This window comes from Calypte anna, chromosome 2 (genome assembly GCF_003957555.1).
Source record: "Calypte anna isolate BGI_N300 chromosome 2, bCalAnn1_v1.p, whole genome shotgun sequence".
NCBI classification, from domain to species: Eukaryota; Metazoa; Chordata; class Aves; order Apodiformes; family Trochilidae; genus Calypte; species Calypte anna.
Window position 1 is genome coordinate 91,763,059 of NC_044245.1, and position 17,292 is coordinate 91,780,350.

General features: G+C 36.9%; 1 protein-coding gene across 1 annotated transcript in view; it reads right to left on the minus strand.

The window, feature by feature from the left end:
- Positions 1 to 1,169: 1,169 nt before the first annotated feature.
- The window catches only part of ZNF236 (zinc finger protein 236), an 80,466-nt gene continuing 64,343 nt past the window's right edge, over positions 1,170 to 17,292 (minus strand). The window contains exons 26-32 of the mRNA XM_030446023.1: positions 16,831 to 16,983; positions 15,288 to 15,469; positions 13,531 to 13,662; positions 9,700 to 9,897; positions 6,501 to 6,630; positions 1,765 to 1,941; positions 1,170 to 1,338 (exon numbers count right to left, since the gene is read on the minus strand). Coding sequence (XP_030301883.1) covers positions 1,211 to 1,338; positions 1,765 to 1,941; positions 6,501 to 6,630; positions 9,700 to 9,897; positions 13,531 to 13,662; positions 15,288 to 15,469; positions 16,831 to 16,983 — 1,100 coding nt within the window. The 3' untranslated portion in view covers positions 1,170 to 1,210. The remainder of the gene's footprint in view (positions 1,339 to 1,764; positions 1,942 to 6,500; positions 6,631 to 9,699; positions 9,898 to 13,530; positions 13,663 to 15,287; positions 15,470 to 16,830; positions 16,984 to 17,292) is intronic.

Sequence of the window (17,292 nt, forward strand, 5' to 3'; positions counted from 1 at the left end):
ATATCTATATATATGTAACATAAATAAAATTAAAAAGAAAAAAGTAAAAATAAGAGCTGCTGTCTTTGGAATGTCTAAAAGATGACTGTTTTTACTCCAGTGTTTCTTTGTTACCAATATACTTAAGTGACACCCTTCAAAGCATTCTTTAGTCTACTAGGTAGTTTTGCTGAAACAATGACTTAAGCAACAACAAATAAAAGTAAAGTGTTTCCAAAATTCACAAAGAAAATAATGAGGAATTTACAGATTTGTAATGATAACTGTTTACAGCAGTGGGGAATACTGTGTAATAAAGGTGACCTAGTGTGCATCTAACTTTCTTACTGCTAACACAAATTTGAAGTTTACTTCCCAGATTCAGTATATGGCTGTGTTTTCCACAGATACTGAGATATGTACCTGCTGATCCAATACAGCAAACATAAAAGAAGAGGCTTTCATTGAAACCTCTTCTAGTTTGGATTCTCTTTAAATAATTATTGCTGAGTTTAAAACCTCAGACTTCTAATGCAAAGGCTAACTAACTGTCTCTGTGGTTGGAATGGAAATGAACATGCTCCCTCTGAACAGTTTAAGCCAAGAAAAGCCGTAAGTTCATGGCATTTTACTTTTTTCCAACAAATTCTCAAAATGTACTTGACAAACTTAAACAGAAATACAGCATTTTCTTGTGGCTTGTAAATAAAAGCAAAACAAAACCAACAACCAAAAAACCCCCATAAAACTATTTTATACTGCATGCATCTACTCTGTAACATTTTTTTTCCAACCTCAATTATTTCTTTAAACATGTAAAAAAGAAAGCTGACAGTTTCATAGTTTTCCCATTAAGTTACTCTTCATCTCCTTTAAAAATGGGAATCATTCTATTCTGATACAAAGTTCCAGTTTATTTTTCAAATAGATAAACTGGCTGTGAATTAGAAGATGAAACTGTATACAGTATTACCTGAGTTCATTGATTCACAGACAATTTAGCACAGATTAAACGATGTTTTCCCAATAGTCTTCAACAAGCTTAGAAAAAAAGAATGATTCTTTTAGGTAATTTTTGCAAATAATAATAAAAAAACCCCTATAATATATTATTCTATTAATATTTCCAATGCTTGAAGCTTTAAATGTAAAATCATCTTTTACTTTTCTGAAAATTTCTTTCAAGAAATTTGAGTCCCAGAAACATTCTTAGCTTCCAAATTTTAAGGTGTCATCGAAAAACATTGCCTATACTTTGCCATTCATTTGAAGATTCTTGTACCACTTCTTCTAAATTCAGAGCACGACTAATATCTTCCCCTTCTTGTTCTTGATGACTAGCAGGCTCTTGTACAGGACCTACCAAAGTACAAGAGGAAAAGATGAGTGAGTATGACTTGATGTTTGGTGTAAGACAAATGCAAAGGTACTTGTGAATAAAGGAATGGCCGTGGAAAAAGTACTACACATCTACTTCAGATTCTGTAAATTCATTAGAAGGTTTTAGAAAAATAATTTAAAAATAGTTAATATAACCAATTGTTTTCCTGCAATAATTTTTGAACTGTCTATTTGTGCACTACAAAGCTCCACATGGAAAACATCATACCAAAAGAAGTAACCAATCTGTTTCAAACTGTTTTTTGGGTTGCATTTCTGACTACTAGCTTAACAACTCTGATCTTGGTGCCTAACTCCTTTAATAACTTAAGGGAAGTGTTTTTTGCTTTCCTACTAAAGCCTCTGTCTTTTTGCACTCAGCATTACTACTATTATGCTACGTACCAGTGTAACCGTGAGCCCGTTTCATGTGCAGTTTCATATTGCTTTTCTGTGTAAATCCCATTGTACAGTAATCACATTTAAAAGGCCTCTCTCCTGTATGCTTTTTCATGTGGACTTGAAGAGCACTCTTCTGGTTAAAAGCCTTTTCACATAGCGTACACTGAAATGGTCGTTCCCCTTATAAAAGACAAACACATATTTAATAATTTCTCATTTCAACATGAAAATACAATTTAGTATTCAGTAAAAATTAGTTCTATTCCATTCTATGAAAAATAATCAGGATGAACTAGGAACTAAGTAGACATGATCTCTTCCCTTGAGACTCTCTCCAAACAGTGCTATGTCTCCATATGATCAGCAAAACATCCCAAATAAAAACATCAGCGCATCTACATAAGTCCTAAACCATGGATATTGTTATCTTTCCTATCCAACTTTTATCTAAGTAAATTATGTAATACAGTTGCAAAAAATCAGCTGGCTTTTCTGTACTCAAGGAAAACATCACCTTTTTACATAATTTAGAATAATGCATGTAAAGGAATATTCTAGAACTAATAAAGCTGATGTCTACAAGAAACTAGGAAGTCAAATGTGTTAAAAAAGTTCTGGTAATTCTACATGGTACCTGTGGCCCTCTCTTCCAATAGCTACTAGTGTTTCCTGTCTCTTAGCAAAGCAGGCATATTGTTCCAAATTTTCAAGAATACTACTCATCTCTAAATATAAACTCAAGAACACAGATTTAAAGATTTGATAATATCTACTTTGAAAAGCAGACCTTTGGTTCAACACTCAACACCACAACATCCAACATCAACACAAGAGGCATTGCTGTATGTCATTAAAGACTTCTAAAAGCACTTTCTGAACGTAAAGAAACATGGTGTTACTAGCACAATAAAGCACGAACACAGCAGTATAAACACTCCTATACAATTCTCCTAAGAATGACCAATTTCTCTCTTCATCACCTGTATGTTAGTGTCCCCATATGCACTGTAACTCCTATGCTAAATCCAACTTCTCAGACAAAGTCCTTCAATATGAAGAAGTGTTCTTCCTTTTTTTGTTATTAATGATTTCACTAGTCTGAAGTCAAATCTACATTTCCTCAGGTACTTTTGACTCCAGGTTTTCTGTTCTGTTAAGATGAACAGTAAAGCTGGAAGCATCTGTTTCCCTCTGATTTCAGCAACACTTCTCCTAACTTCTCTTCACTAATAAATCTGAACATCTATCTGAAAACTTCTGTGCAGCAATTTTTCACACTTCTTGTCTTCGGAAATTTTTATAACATTGTCTTCTAAAAGAATGACTACCATGTGGATTGAGTAGCTGTTTCAACAATGTCAGACAACAGGAATATAAATATAGCAGCATTGTTATAGAGTTTGTTGCAGTACATGCACACCCAAATACAAGAAACCCCAAAATATTAAGATTTACTGAGAAAATTACAATTCCAAAACTTTTCTTATCCTTGTGCAGATTTATGAGAAACAGATGCATGAGAAGACTGAATTCCTGACGTGTTCTATGCCCATTACAATGAGCACCATGAACCAAAGCAGGGAAAAAGGAAACTGGCCTTCTTTCCTTTCAGATTATTTTATGAAACTCTTAAGTAAAACATTGCCTTTTTTTTTTTTTTTGGAAGTCTGTATTATTTCAGTCAGCTATGCAGAAAGCAAATTACTGGGGAATTTCTAAAAACCTTTTTATCTCCTTGGATTGTAACTCTTGCTGCTCTTTTGCTGCCCCAAATATGACCAGAATGTTTCTTTCTACCACAATAACCACAAAGCAGCTGTTCCCCTTCTTCAGTTTTACTTTCAGGAAGAGCAGTCACCACTTCTCATGGGGCAGGGGATGGAGAAGTACAAGCAGTCAGCCCACTAGGTGACAATTCACAGGGTCAGCAGAGACCCCAAACACATAAAACCAGCTCCAGTACACCAGATCGGTTTCATCTCATACTTAGATGAGTAATTGCCTTCAATCAGTACACACACCCATACTACAGTAACTGCAACTTATTGATCAGCCATGAATGCAACTAGCTGACAAATAACTACAAATACCCATTACCCCTATCAAGGTATTGCTTACCTACCAGGAGTTAAGTTTTGCTGAAAGTCAATGACACAACCCCCACCAATATTAAAAGTCTAACCCATTTCATACACACTGAAAACATCTCCCCCTGCTACAATGCTCTCTGGTTGTCATAATTAACACATATCACTCACACTACAGTACTTCACAAATGGATACATAGGGATGTAATCCCTTTCCAGCTTATTGAACATACACATTCTTCAATTGCTTTTTATGCCCAGTACCTCCTATATCTATCCATGCCCTCAATGCAAGATCTCTAAACCTCCTGGATTCCCAGATTTCAGGATTCCCCTAGTAAAAGAACTCAAACAGTAAATTCACTGAGTTAATGAATCCTCTCTGTCAAACCTTTTATCCTTCCCTGCTACAGAGTTGTCAGCAACTGAATGAAATATGAAAAGAAGTCACGGTCAGATCCTGGGATCTCCCTGCCTTTCAGGTGCCTAGCAAACTCCAACAACTCAAAGCTGAAATACTCAAGTTTAAAAGAGCAACAGCTCTTGTAATTACTCTTCCTTCGTTAGCTTTGCCAGTATACATATCGTAAGCTGAATCAGGCATCTGAAATAAGCCAAATTCATTTTAACAGAACACATAAAAAAATGCCACAGCAGGCTACACATCATATAGGCCTCATCTAATTCACCCCCCAACATTTGGAATTATGGAATAGTTTTTCTTCTTTTTCCATGGTAAAACAAGTTTCAGACTACATTAATCTGTTTGCAAACCTCATGATATACTGCAGAAAACAGTAAGAAAGCACAGACAGAATAAGTATGACCTTGTCTTGACTAGTTATGTCTCAAGTATGTGATTGCATACAATGGTAAAGTAAGTATGAACACATCATCTAACAACGACTTTTCTATATGACCACTGCTATATGAGAAGTTAAAGCAGCTTCCTAGACTGTGCCAATCTTAACATGTTTTGAGCTTCATCTACTTTTTTCTGTCTTCCCTAAAAGCCCTTTTGTCATTTATTATTCATAAAATTGCAGTACACAGCCTTAGATACAAACTGAAGCTCCACTATATGAGCTGCTTCATAAAAAAGAGCAAACTCTACCTTAAAGAACTTCCTATAAAACTAAGAGAAAATAAATTAATGGACAGACCAGTATGTAAGACACATTAAAATAATGTAAATTAGCAATACAGGCTGTGAAACCAAGACATCAACATCCTATCAGATGTCATACAGACACACAAAAAGAATTCAAATATACTACTGAATAAACATTTGATACAGCATGGTAGAATGCATGTGAGAGTATAGGTGTGTTTATATAAGACTGCAGTTTTCAAAGCCAGAGAAAAAAAGTTTTGATGTATGAAATGACAACATTCCCACTTAAATATATAGGCAAGTTCATAATTCAGAAAACTGTTATTAATATAATATATAATTATATATAATTACATAATTATTATTATTAAAAACTGAATATGAAGCTGCAAAGTTAAGATTCATTCAAAGATGAAGCCCAAATTACATAACCCAAGAATGGCAAGTGATGCTAACCAAGAAAAAAATGACAGGGTTAACAAGATAACTGGAATAAGAGATTAGGAATCTTGCTTTAAATACATGAAAAGCAGCCAAAAGCTAACTACCAGAAATTGATACTGGGGGAACAGAAACCTCTGGGTGACTCTCTGGAAAAGAATCTTTTGCAGAAGTCTTCTCCTGCTACAAGCACAACCAGTCAAATTCCCTGGTCTTCTCCAGTTTATTAGCAGCACAGTTAATTTTTCCCTGTACTTTTTAACCCTAACAGCCATTTTTATTGGTAGCAGTGGTACGGAAAAGAGAGTTGTTGTTTAGAAGAATTGACTCCTATATTTAGAATTCATGTTCTTAAGAACACCGTTCTTGAGTCACAGGAGGGCAGCTGGGCTATCAAAGTACAGCTGTTAATTTTTTTAATTTGTAACAGCGCAGAAGCTGCAACCTGCACTTTAGGGAAAATGCTCCCTGGGAAAAGTCAGTATAGTCTTTTTATAGAATAAAAGTTGAAGATAATAATTAAGCAGAAAACCACATAAAAAAAATTTAGAAGTACTGGCATTAGAAATAGATTACCTAATAGTTCAATGACAAGGAAGCACTGCATAGAGCAGTCTGTATAGGCAGTCAAGATTGTCCCTTACTTAACTTCACTGAACACACCCACTCATTTAAACATTCTCCTATACGCTTAAAGAAGATCATATCCTGTTTCTTTACATCACTTTAAACAATATTTAAAATTTTGCTTTCATTAATCTGTTTCAGAGATTAAAAAAGACTTTCAGATAGAAGCTCATGCATCCACATTACTCCTAGAGTACTGAAAGTGCCAAAATATGGAGAAGTTTAGTCACACCACTAAGCATGATGTTCTGGCTCTAAACAAATCACAGATTGAGATTTCAAGTCTGCTGGTTCTCATTTTAATGTCTAAATACTTTTTGTTAGAAATTTACGTTTTTGTTTTTTTTTTTTGTAAGTTAATATTCAAATGCCATTACCTGAAACCATGAGCAAGGACTTCAAATGAAAAGAACACCTATCTATACATTAGTTAGAAAATCTTGCAGGATGAAAATAATTTCCAGTGTTACCTGTGTGAATGCGACTGTGTCTCTCCAGCTGACTCGGTTTAGCAAAAGCTTTTTCACAAGTATCACATTTAAACAGTCTAGGCTTCTGAGAACTCAGTGAAGGTCCAGCCTGGTGGGTTTGCATGTGTTCCTAAGCCCGTAAAGAAAAAAATACATTTCAGACCATTAAAAAAACCTTCAGTATTTAATGTAGAAATACATTCATACTTTGGAGACAAAAGTAGAGGATCTTAACCATTAGTAAACAAGCTCAAAGAAGATGGCAATCTGCTTTTTTCTTGTTCTCCTTTTAAATGAGAAATTGTTTTTGTATATCCAGACTTCCTAAGGCTGATGAATCAATATCTTTGCATTAATCTGTCCAATAACCACATGCATTGTGGTTTTTCTTCTATACGTTAGTCACCTCACTATTCATATGAAGCAAAAGAGCTTGTGAAATGCTTTTTTCACTTAAAAATATGGATTTCAGACAACAGTAGATTTTTTAAGTTAATACTGGAATTTTTTTTCCCTCCTATCTTCAGTATTCATCTCCGTTCCTTGCCTGATATACCCATAGGTATTCAAATTCAGTGCCTGCATAACTATCTTTTTAAAACTGTAGAGACCTCAAAGTGGGGACTATCACAACATAACACATGAAGCCACACAATGTCAATGTGCAAATGGAACCACTTCACAACAAAGTCTTAAGTTAAGCAAAAAATAAAAATCACTAAATTCATTATAGGTAAGGAAGCGGAACAAAAGTGCAAGTTGTCTTATGTTTATGAATAAGTATTAGTAACAGTTTTAACTTCAGTGTTTTTAATTCACTAATGCTGGGCCCAGAAGGTTTATAAATTTAAAGGCATGTCCTATGTTACCTATTAAATGCTTCATTTAACCCTCTTTATAAAGACAAGGGCACGGATTTACTTGAGAGAGTACAATGGAGGGCTATGAGGATAACTAAGGGACTGGAACACCTGCCTTATGTAGAAAGGCTGAGAGATCTGGGGCTTTTTAGTCTGGAGAGAAGACTGAGAGATCTAATTAATTGTGTATCAATATATGAGGACTGGGCAACAATAAGGAAGGGACAACCTCTTCTCACTTGTGCCCTGTGACAGGACAAGGAGCAATGGATTCAAGATAGAGCCACGGAAGTTCAACCTCAAGATGAGGAAGAACTTCTTTACTGTAAGGGTTACAGAGCCCTGGAACAGGCTGCCCAGAGAGGTTGTGGAATCTCTTTCTCTGGAGACTTTCCACACCCATCTGGATGCATTGCTGAGTGACCTGCCCCAGTTTTGGTCCAGCTCTGGTAGGGACATTGAACTTGATCTTCAGAGGTACCTTCCAACCCCTGAAATTCTGTGAATCTGTGATTCTGTAAATACCAAGATACAGTTCAGATCACAAAATAAAGCAAATACAAGCATATTTGATTTGAAAATGTAATCAAGAACTGTACATGAAACAGCACTGAGTAATTGTCCACTTACCAAAATGCGTGTGGATATTCTTTTCTAGTCTATTCATAAAAATTATGAATATTTCTAGTCTATTCCTAAAATTACAATTAATAAAGTAAAAGAAAATGCATTGAAAATCTGTCCTAAGACCTACTTAATAGAAAGGCATTGCCTCTCACCCCAGAAATTCCTTGCTATAGATTCTGGGAGTCTAGGTAAATTCTGGCCAAGTTATACTATATGTTTGCTCTTTTTGTAAAACACTTCTTCAAAACACTTATTTTTTTCTATCTCTCAGACATATGATTCTGGCCTAGACTTATCCCTTGTCTAGTGTAGCCCAATACTCCTAACAAGAATATTTTATAATCTCATAAAAAACGTAAGCATACTACCAATTTTTTGAAAACAGCTGGAAGTATCAGGTTGTTTATAACTTAAAGAAAACTACATAGAAATTATCACTAGATGAGAGCATTAATATAAGGATATTTTAAAACAAATGGCTCCTCAGCAGATGCTACTTTATTCACAGGGCAGATCATCTAAAAATCAAACTATAGAGTACAAAGCAGATAGCTTCCTATGATTCCTATGATATGAGTTGGGCTGATTCCAACGGGATGAGGTTTAACACGGCCAAGTGCCGGGTCCTGCACTTTGGCCACAACAACCCCATGCAGCGCTACAGGCTGGGCACAGAGTGGCTGGAGAGCAGCCAGGCAGAAAAGGACCTGGGAGTCTGGATCGACAAGAAGCTGAACATGAGCCAGCAGTGTGCCCAGGTGGCCAAGAAAGCCAATGGCATCCTGGCCTGTATCCGGAACAGCATTGCCAGCAGGTCCAAGGAAGTGATTCTGCCCCTGTACTCAGCCCTCGTGAGGCCACACCTTGAGTACTGTGTCCAGTTCTGGGCCCCCCAGTTCAGGAAGGATATCGAGGTCCTGGAGCAGGTCCAAAGGAGGGCAACCAGGCTGGTGAAGGGACTCGAGCATAGACCCTACGAGGAGAGGCTGAGAGAACTGGGGTTGTTCAGCCTAAAGAAGAGGCGGCTCAGGGGAGACCTCATCGCTCTCTACAACTACCTGAAAGGAGGGTGTAGCCAGGTGGGGGTTGGGCTCTTTTACCAAACGACTTTCAACAAGACAAGAGGGCATGGACTTAAGTTGTGCCAGGGGAAGTTTAGGTTAGATATTAGAAAGAATTTCTTTACGGAAAGAGTGATCCGTCATTGGAATGGGCTGCCCACTGAAGTGGTGGATTCTCCGTCCCTGGAGATATTTAAAAAAAGACTGGATGTGGCACTCAGTGCCATGGTCTAGCAACCACAATGGTGGTTCAAGGGTTGGACTCGATGATCTCTGAGGTCCCTTCCAACCCAGCCAATTCTATGATTCTATGATTCTATGATTCCAAAAGCTCATCTGGAAATCAGGATTAGCAATGATGACATACATAAGCATATTAACTAAAATCTTTTTAAAGTACTATTATTTCCATGACAGGCATTCAAGTTTTTCATTCTGTAGTCAATATATGCATTAAAATTATCTCTGAGGTCCAGGAAATAATACTCTTATCTGTGTATAGATTATCACTTAGACTCCTTCTCCTGGATGCACACCTCTCATACTGTAAAAGGAAAGGAAATGTAAAGAGATACTAGGTCCTTTTCATTAATATTGCAAAAAATCCAAAAGAATGAGTTCACAGAGCAATCAACAGTTATTGCCAAATACCTTGAGATGTGTTGCTCGCTTAAAAGCTTTACTGCAGACATGACAAACATGTATTCTTTCTTTGCCATGAACTTCTTTACTATGGTGCATCAACGTGGTGGCTGAAGCAAAGGTCTGATTACACTCAAAACACTGGTGGACACGACCTTCTTTTTCTGCTTGACTGCTTTTAGTCACATTAGGAGAAACCTGGGTCACCTGTAACAATTTAAAAAAACACTGTCAAATAATTTCATAGGCACATCCACAACAGTGGTTGATTTTTCAAAATCCATCTTAACGTGACTGATTTTTTGACAGCACTTGCAAGCAACTTACCAGGACAAAGAAGGTAAGTTTTATATAAATATGAGTTTGTATCTAATTTCTCTTAATAATGACACATGTAGTTTAAGAAAACAGATATAACTCTGGACAGATTAAGTTTACACATTTTAAATAGAACATGTTTGTATTAATATTTTCCTACACTCAGTTTTATATTCTTGAGCATCTCAAATGTCTCACTGAACAAAATTCAAAGACCAAACATTTCAGACAAAAAAGAATGTGTAACTCTGACTTTACAGAGAATAATATTTTCTGCTTGTTAAGTTTCTTCAGTGGGGACTCTATTTTCATAGGGAAGTTAAGCTTTTAGCTAGTACCATAAAGTTCCAGAATCACTGAAACACAATGAAAAGCTGAGAGAATTGCCATATGGTTGTGCTGCATTTTTGCTTTAAGTGAATGAGGAGTCTGTGGAAAAATTTCACTTTCTTCAAATAAAGTAACACAAAATCCTTCAGCTTTATAAACATATAAGAATTAATGTTGAAAGGTCAATCAACACAGCATGACTAACACAAGCAACATAAAAGAGAATGACAGAAAACTAGGGTACCATTAGTGCTACATTTTGGCTGTTATTACAATAGTACTACTCAAAGTCACACTTGACAAGTGTCACTATAATAAGCCTTAAGAAATGGCACCTTGATTTATGAAAGCATTTATACTGAAAGACACAATCTGTTTTTAAATTCAGAAGACTAAGAAAACATGTTCATGTTGAATTTGAAAACATCTATCTTCGCAGAGTATTTGAACACTAACATTGTTAAAAGCTCACACTCATAAGCATATGCAAATGTGAAATTCACACCCACAAGATGTTATTTAAAACAGTATTAGTTCCAGTTGGAGGGGATGGTTTGAGATCATCCAGTCCAGTATGCCTAGAGCACACTCTCAGGGTGTATTCTGGACATGTTCTGAGTATCAGCAAGGATGGAGACTCTACAACCTCTCTGGACAGCCTCCTCTAGGGTTCAACAAGCCTCACAGTGAAAGAGTTTCTGTGCGCTCAGATTGACTTATTTTAATGTGTGCCCATTGCCTCTTGTCCTTTCACTGGGTATCACTGAGAAGACTCCAGGTCCATCTCCTTTACTTTCACCTATCATGTATTTATGCACATTGATAACTGCCCCAGGCAGAGCCTGCTCTCCTTTATGGCAAACATTCCCACCTCTCCCAGCCATTCCTTCAATGTTGCATGTTCCAACAATCAATTCTGTAGCCCTCCACTGCTGTATATCCATCTCTTTCTTGTACTAGTGGCCCCAGGACTGGACCCAGGACAACACTGTGTTTTCACTGGGGAAGGATCAACTCACTTGGACAGATGGCAGCACTCTTCTTAATTCTTCTTAACCCCAGGATGCTCTTCACCGTTCTTGCTGCATTGCTGGCTCACAGACAACCACTTCTCCACCAGTACCCCTGGTCTTTCCCAGAAAAGCTGCTTTCCTGATGCCCTCAGTGTAGTCTACTTATTCTTCTCCAGGGACATGACTTTGCAATTCCCTTTGCTGATCTTAGTGAGGTTCCTGTTGGCCCATTCTCCAGCCTGTTGATGCCCCTCTGCATGGCAGCACACCCATTCAGTCCACAAACCACTCCTTCCAGCTTTCTATCACCTGTAAACCTGCTGAACATGCACTCTATTCTATCATGCAGGTCACTAATCAGGAACAGTAATGAACAGTACTAGTCCCAGTTTTTGTACTTGAGGGAACACCACTAATGACTGCCCTTGAGATGGACTTTGTACTACAGATCATAACCTTTTCGTGCCCAGCAGCTGAGTCAGTTTTCAATCCACCTCAACTTATTTAGTTCATTATTTGTCAGCTTACCTATGAGGAGGTTACCTGTTCCAGTGTCTTACCACACTCACATTAAAGAATTTCTTCCTGATAACTTATCTAAATCTACTCTTTCAGCTTAAAACCATTCCCCCTTGTTGTACCACTACATGCCCCTGTGAAAAGTCTCTTCCCTTTCCTGTAGGCCCCTTCAGGTACTGGAAGGCAGCTATAAGGTCTCCCCAGAGCCATCTTCATTTGGGTTGAACAACTCCAACTCTCTCAGCCTGCTGTTTGCCTCATTTTCTTCCCTCAGGATCCTTGAGCTCCACGCCTCCATGGTCACTGCAGCAATGGACATCCCTGACCATCACGTTCTCAATCAACTCTTCGTAGTTAGCAATTACCAGGCTCTGAAGAATGCTTCTGCTTGCTGGCTTCTCAGTCTTCTCAAGGAGTTATCATGAATTCTCTCCAGAGATTTTCCCAATTCCTTGTTGCCCTTCCAGCAGATCTTAAGCATGCAGAAGTAACCCATGTGGAAGTAACCCATGTGGACTACAGTCACAGATTTGTTCAGGTTGGAAAGGGCCTCTTGAGATCACCTAGTCCAACTCCTCTACTGAAGAAGGGTCAGCTAAGCAAGTTGCCCAAGACCAAGATGAAAATCTCATCTTCTTTTTTTTCACAGTCAGACTATCTGTAGCTGATGGCTAGTATTCACCCATGTTGGTCTGCTTGCCCATCTGTACCCACAGGGTGTCAGTTAGCTAACCATTCAGGCAGAGCTCCATGCATTCCTGCTCCCGTCTTGCCAGCCTGTCCTTCCCAAAGATCCTAAATCCAGCCATGGCAGTGCTTTAGTTTCTGAGGTATAGCACCTTCTCTCTGATTCCAATGAGATGGCAGCCCTGCAACCTCTAATTCCTCCCGTTTCTTCCCCATACTGCATGCACCAGGGTATGGGCACTTCAGAGAGCCACACCGTTGTGAAAATTTTTCCAAGAAGAGCATTGCAAGTTTCCTCTAATGCATTGTCATCTCAGCACCTTTGCTACAGTACACTTGAGGTAGGCCCACTCTCTTCAGCCCTTACTGTTTTTGAAGTTTCTCTTGTCTGTATCACCGACAACTTGCCGACATACTGCTCATCTAGTCCACTGCTTCTTCACTTGATTGCGGGTCATCACCTCTCCCTCCCACTTTTCCTGTTTTACCAGGTTGCTTGAAAACATTAATTTTGCCTTCAGCAAGGGAAGTCTGAACTACTTTTTCAAATATTAGCACGATACGACACATATTAAAGTTTCTATTGAAATAAGAACTTGAAAAGACTTTATGTTTAGCAATTTTGATACAAACAGAAAAGGTGAGAGGTATAGCTGAATTTTGCCTGTTTTCATTATCCAGTTACAAACTTGGAATTTTTTTGAGCAGTCAGTCAGTATTGAGAGAATAGTTATGTAATTTGTATACAGACATGAACTATTAATTGCATTGTTTTTTGTATATGAAAAGTGTTTTTAACTCAAAACTTAAAACAGAAGCTGGGTGACTAGGAAGTCACAATGAACCTCTTCTCAAAACTTTCATTTGCAAATGACATCATCCTTCTTACTTCAGGATACAGAGGAATCATTTCAGTATTTTGTATTAATAATGTACTCTACTCACAAAAGATACAGAAATATATTGTGTCTACCTGATATGTGATCTCATCAGAATTTGCAGATGCTGAATGGGGTGTATGGCTCACCAGTATGACTTGCTGTGAGCCTGACCCACTTTGGCTGGCGAGACTGGAATCTGTGAGTATAGCAGGGAACTGCTGACCCTGTCAAAGAGGGGATAAAAGAAAAAAAAAACCAAGGTACAGTAACTATATTAAAACAGCTAATTGCAGTAGTGTAAATTATTTTTGTACCTCAAAACTACTTTTTTTTTTCTTCCCCTTGAAAAAGTCCATTCCAGATTCCTATCTGAAATAGTACTGTTTCTTTCCTTTTTTCTTTCCTTGTTAAGTCTTCCAATTTAAGGTTAACAACAGTTGGAATTCTGTAAGAGTATATATCCAGTTCTGATTAATTTTTCCTAGACTTGCATCAGTTGCTGAATGTCTCAGCCTTCCCCATCTTTGTCTCTTCAGTTGATACTTTTTTAAACCCCTCTATTTAGCTTTCTTTCCTAGTCTTATCAAAATATTTTCCTTTTAAAAAAATCTCTTAATTAACCTACTAGCAAAATACATTAAAACAAGGCACAAAATAACTTCTTAATATACACAACTACTATCCACACAGCTTCTATTTCTATATTGAAGACTTTACAGTTTCCCCAGGAAAGGCAGTATCTTTATGTACTACCTATTTATAGATTCCTGCAACACAAACTGTGTTTATACAGTCCTTAAAACACTGTTTCATTTTTATTTATTCTTTTCTTAAAGTCAAGCATACATTACTAAGTCTGAAAGGAAAAGACATGATGCTCTGTTATTCTGTAATGCCAGAAATTGCAAATGTGTCGTAAGAACTACTTAAGAAGTCTTTTCTTTCTCTCCTGAGCATAACTGCAGAGAGATTGCAGCACAATCATCCCCACAGACTTTGCCAGGTTTAATCACAGCATATGCTAGAAAAACAGTCTTTCATTTATACACTTTTACACATTTTCATTTGGGTCAAGAAGTAAATAAAATCAATCTAAATCCAGTTAACCGAAGAAAGTAGAAGAAACAGCCCAAGTTTTCAGATGTCATACCCACACTGATAAGCCAATCACACAACGATCCTAAATTTTCCCTTTCCAGTCTTCTAATACTATTTTTTGATTGTTTGGGTTTTTTTTTCTCCTCATTCAATGCATTCTACTTATCAACATGTCTTTGGCTCTTGATGACACCACTAGAAGTCTTAAATTATGATTAAAACAAAAGTAATGCTAAAGCTACTGGAGAGATGATAGTCAACAGGTTCCTACTGGATGTCTTACAATGCTATCTGTTATTAAAGACAGTCAATTTAATTTAGGTTTTGTCCTGTTATTTGCTATGCAAGAAATGATCACAACTGCTCTTCAGTTCTCATGTTCACAAAGAAGAAAAGAAAAATTTACCATGTTAAACAACAAAAGTTTAGCAATATGAAGTTGCATTGTTGAATAGTGATTAAGTACACAGTTGAGTTTATTACTAAAAACTGATCTCAGTGGTAGAACCTATCTGTTCACTACAAGAAAAAACCCAAACAACCTGCAAAATATATCTGCATTTCTGTTTAGTTTATGCTTCTAGATGGCACTCTGTACGCATTATTGGCAGAAAGAAGGAAATTTGCCCGACTTCTCAAATGCTATGTATTTAAAGGCCAAAATTATTTTTTAAGCTCAATCTCCAACTCCTGCCTTGTAAAACAGCAACATCAGTTCATCTGTCAGTTCAGTAGAAAAAACATTTCTTACCTGTGAAGTGATATTAAGGGTAACTGCATCAAGACCACCTGACAACATTCCCTGAGTGTCAGCAAGAGTCAAGGTGACACTACCAACTCCTGAAGAAGACATCACCAAATTCTGGGCAGAAACTGTAGACTGAGACATGGGTGTTGTGGACTGAAGGTTTGTTCCACCTGTTGTATTAAGTTCTGGAACATATGCAAAATAGTAAAAAAACCCTACCTGTTACATTTGTAAAATCTTAGCTGCAAATTTATTTTAATTGAACTTAACTTCTGTTTCTCATTATAATGGGCATAGCAAGTTATGCGTTTGTTTCAAATGATCTGAAAGCCTCAGGAAGAGGCCAGGAACAAGAACCTCCATGAATCCAGCCTTTGGAATATGACACTATTAGTAGGCCTTACTGTTTCAGAAGCAAATAAATCAGTTAAATGGCTAAGCACACATCAAAAATTGTCAGTCAGATGATAATTAGAAAAACATCTAAATGTAGCTTGATGGACATCATACTACAAACCAGTAACTTTGTAACCTGACAATTGGGAGATGACTCGTTACTAAAAAACACCTGAAATAGGTGGAGGTTACATGTTCCTGTAGTCTCTATGAAATTTACTGTGACTCATGGCAGTAAAACCTAAATTTGCTAGCTCTCACCCTATCCTTGCAACATTGTTGATAATTCATAATAGCAAGAAAAGCCAGTTTATTATTAATATGTATTTCATAACAGTCTTATAACAGCTGCATAAGAGTTTATTATAAATTCTTCAACATGTTACTAGGGCCTCAAAGCTCTCAGTTTATGTATGCCTTGAAAACCTAAAATGATACAGAAACTACAATACAACTGTCTGTTATTAGTATTTCATTTACTAATTCGTTTACACAAGAGCATGCCTCAAACTTCAGATGTTACAGGATATTCTGGGGAAGGCTTCCTTAAGTATACTATTAAAGCAGATTTGCTTTACAGACATATGGGCACTAAAGGAAGCTATGAACGGAGACTGACAAAAGGAAAAGGAAGACAAAAGAAAATTTAGTGTCGTAAAACTGAAAAAAAAAATTTACATGCCAGTAATAAGTCTGTATTAGTGCAACTTGCTGTAAGCAATCAGTGTAACCAATGCAACTGCTGCACTGGTTGAAAGTATGAACAACTAGATACAGCCACACTTGTTTGTGTGTATACACAGATCCAGGTAGAAATTCATATACATTTTTAACATCTCAACATTTAAACACTGCAGCAACTTTCATATAAAGGGTATTTTATCATCTGTCTGCAGCAAACATTAGATTTCTTCATCCTCCAAGTTAGAGAAACAGTCCTTCAATATTCCTGTAACTGCCTCAAAGTACAAATTTTAGATACCTCATTTTCATTTTCAACAACTTAAAGCTAGTAAGAAAACCCAAAAAGTTGTGCACTTCCTGAATCATAGTGTGCAAGATTACACTATTTCAAATTCTGTTACCCAGTCTAGTATTTGTTTTTTAAAAATGCTATTGTTTTTAATTATAAAAAAGACTGCATGCATACCTGGAGCATTTAGTGAAGTGGTCTGAGAAAGAAGCTGATCATTGCTGATAGTTAATGTAGCACCTGTAGTCTGACTGTTGATGGCTGGGGCTGTCAGCCTTAAGCCACTATTCAGATCACTGCTTCCAGAATTATGCTGAATAAGATCTTGGCCTGAACAGAAATTAGTCCCATTGAAACGTCTCAATGTTATTCTGCTACTGTACTTAGAATTCTAAACACATGATCACAAAGTAATAAAAGCAGAAAATACAACTAAAAAACAAAATTCATTTCTACACATGCAAGATTTTATGCAGAGATTCGGCAGGTTCTTAATACATATGTGATTATGCATACCTAGATACTAACATGTACAGAAATAACTGAGATTATTAATATTTAGACAAATATTGATCCTCTCTAGATTCAAGGCACCAAATTTAATGAAACTATAAAAATCTAGCAAACTAAAGGCTAATG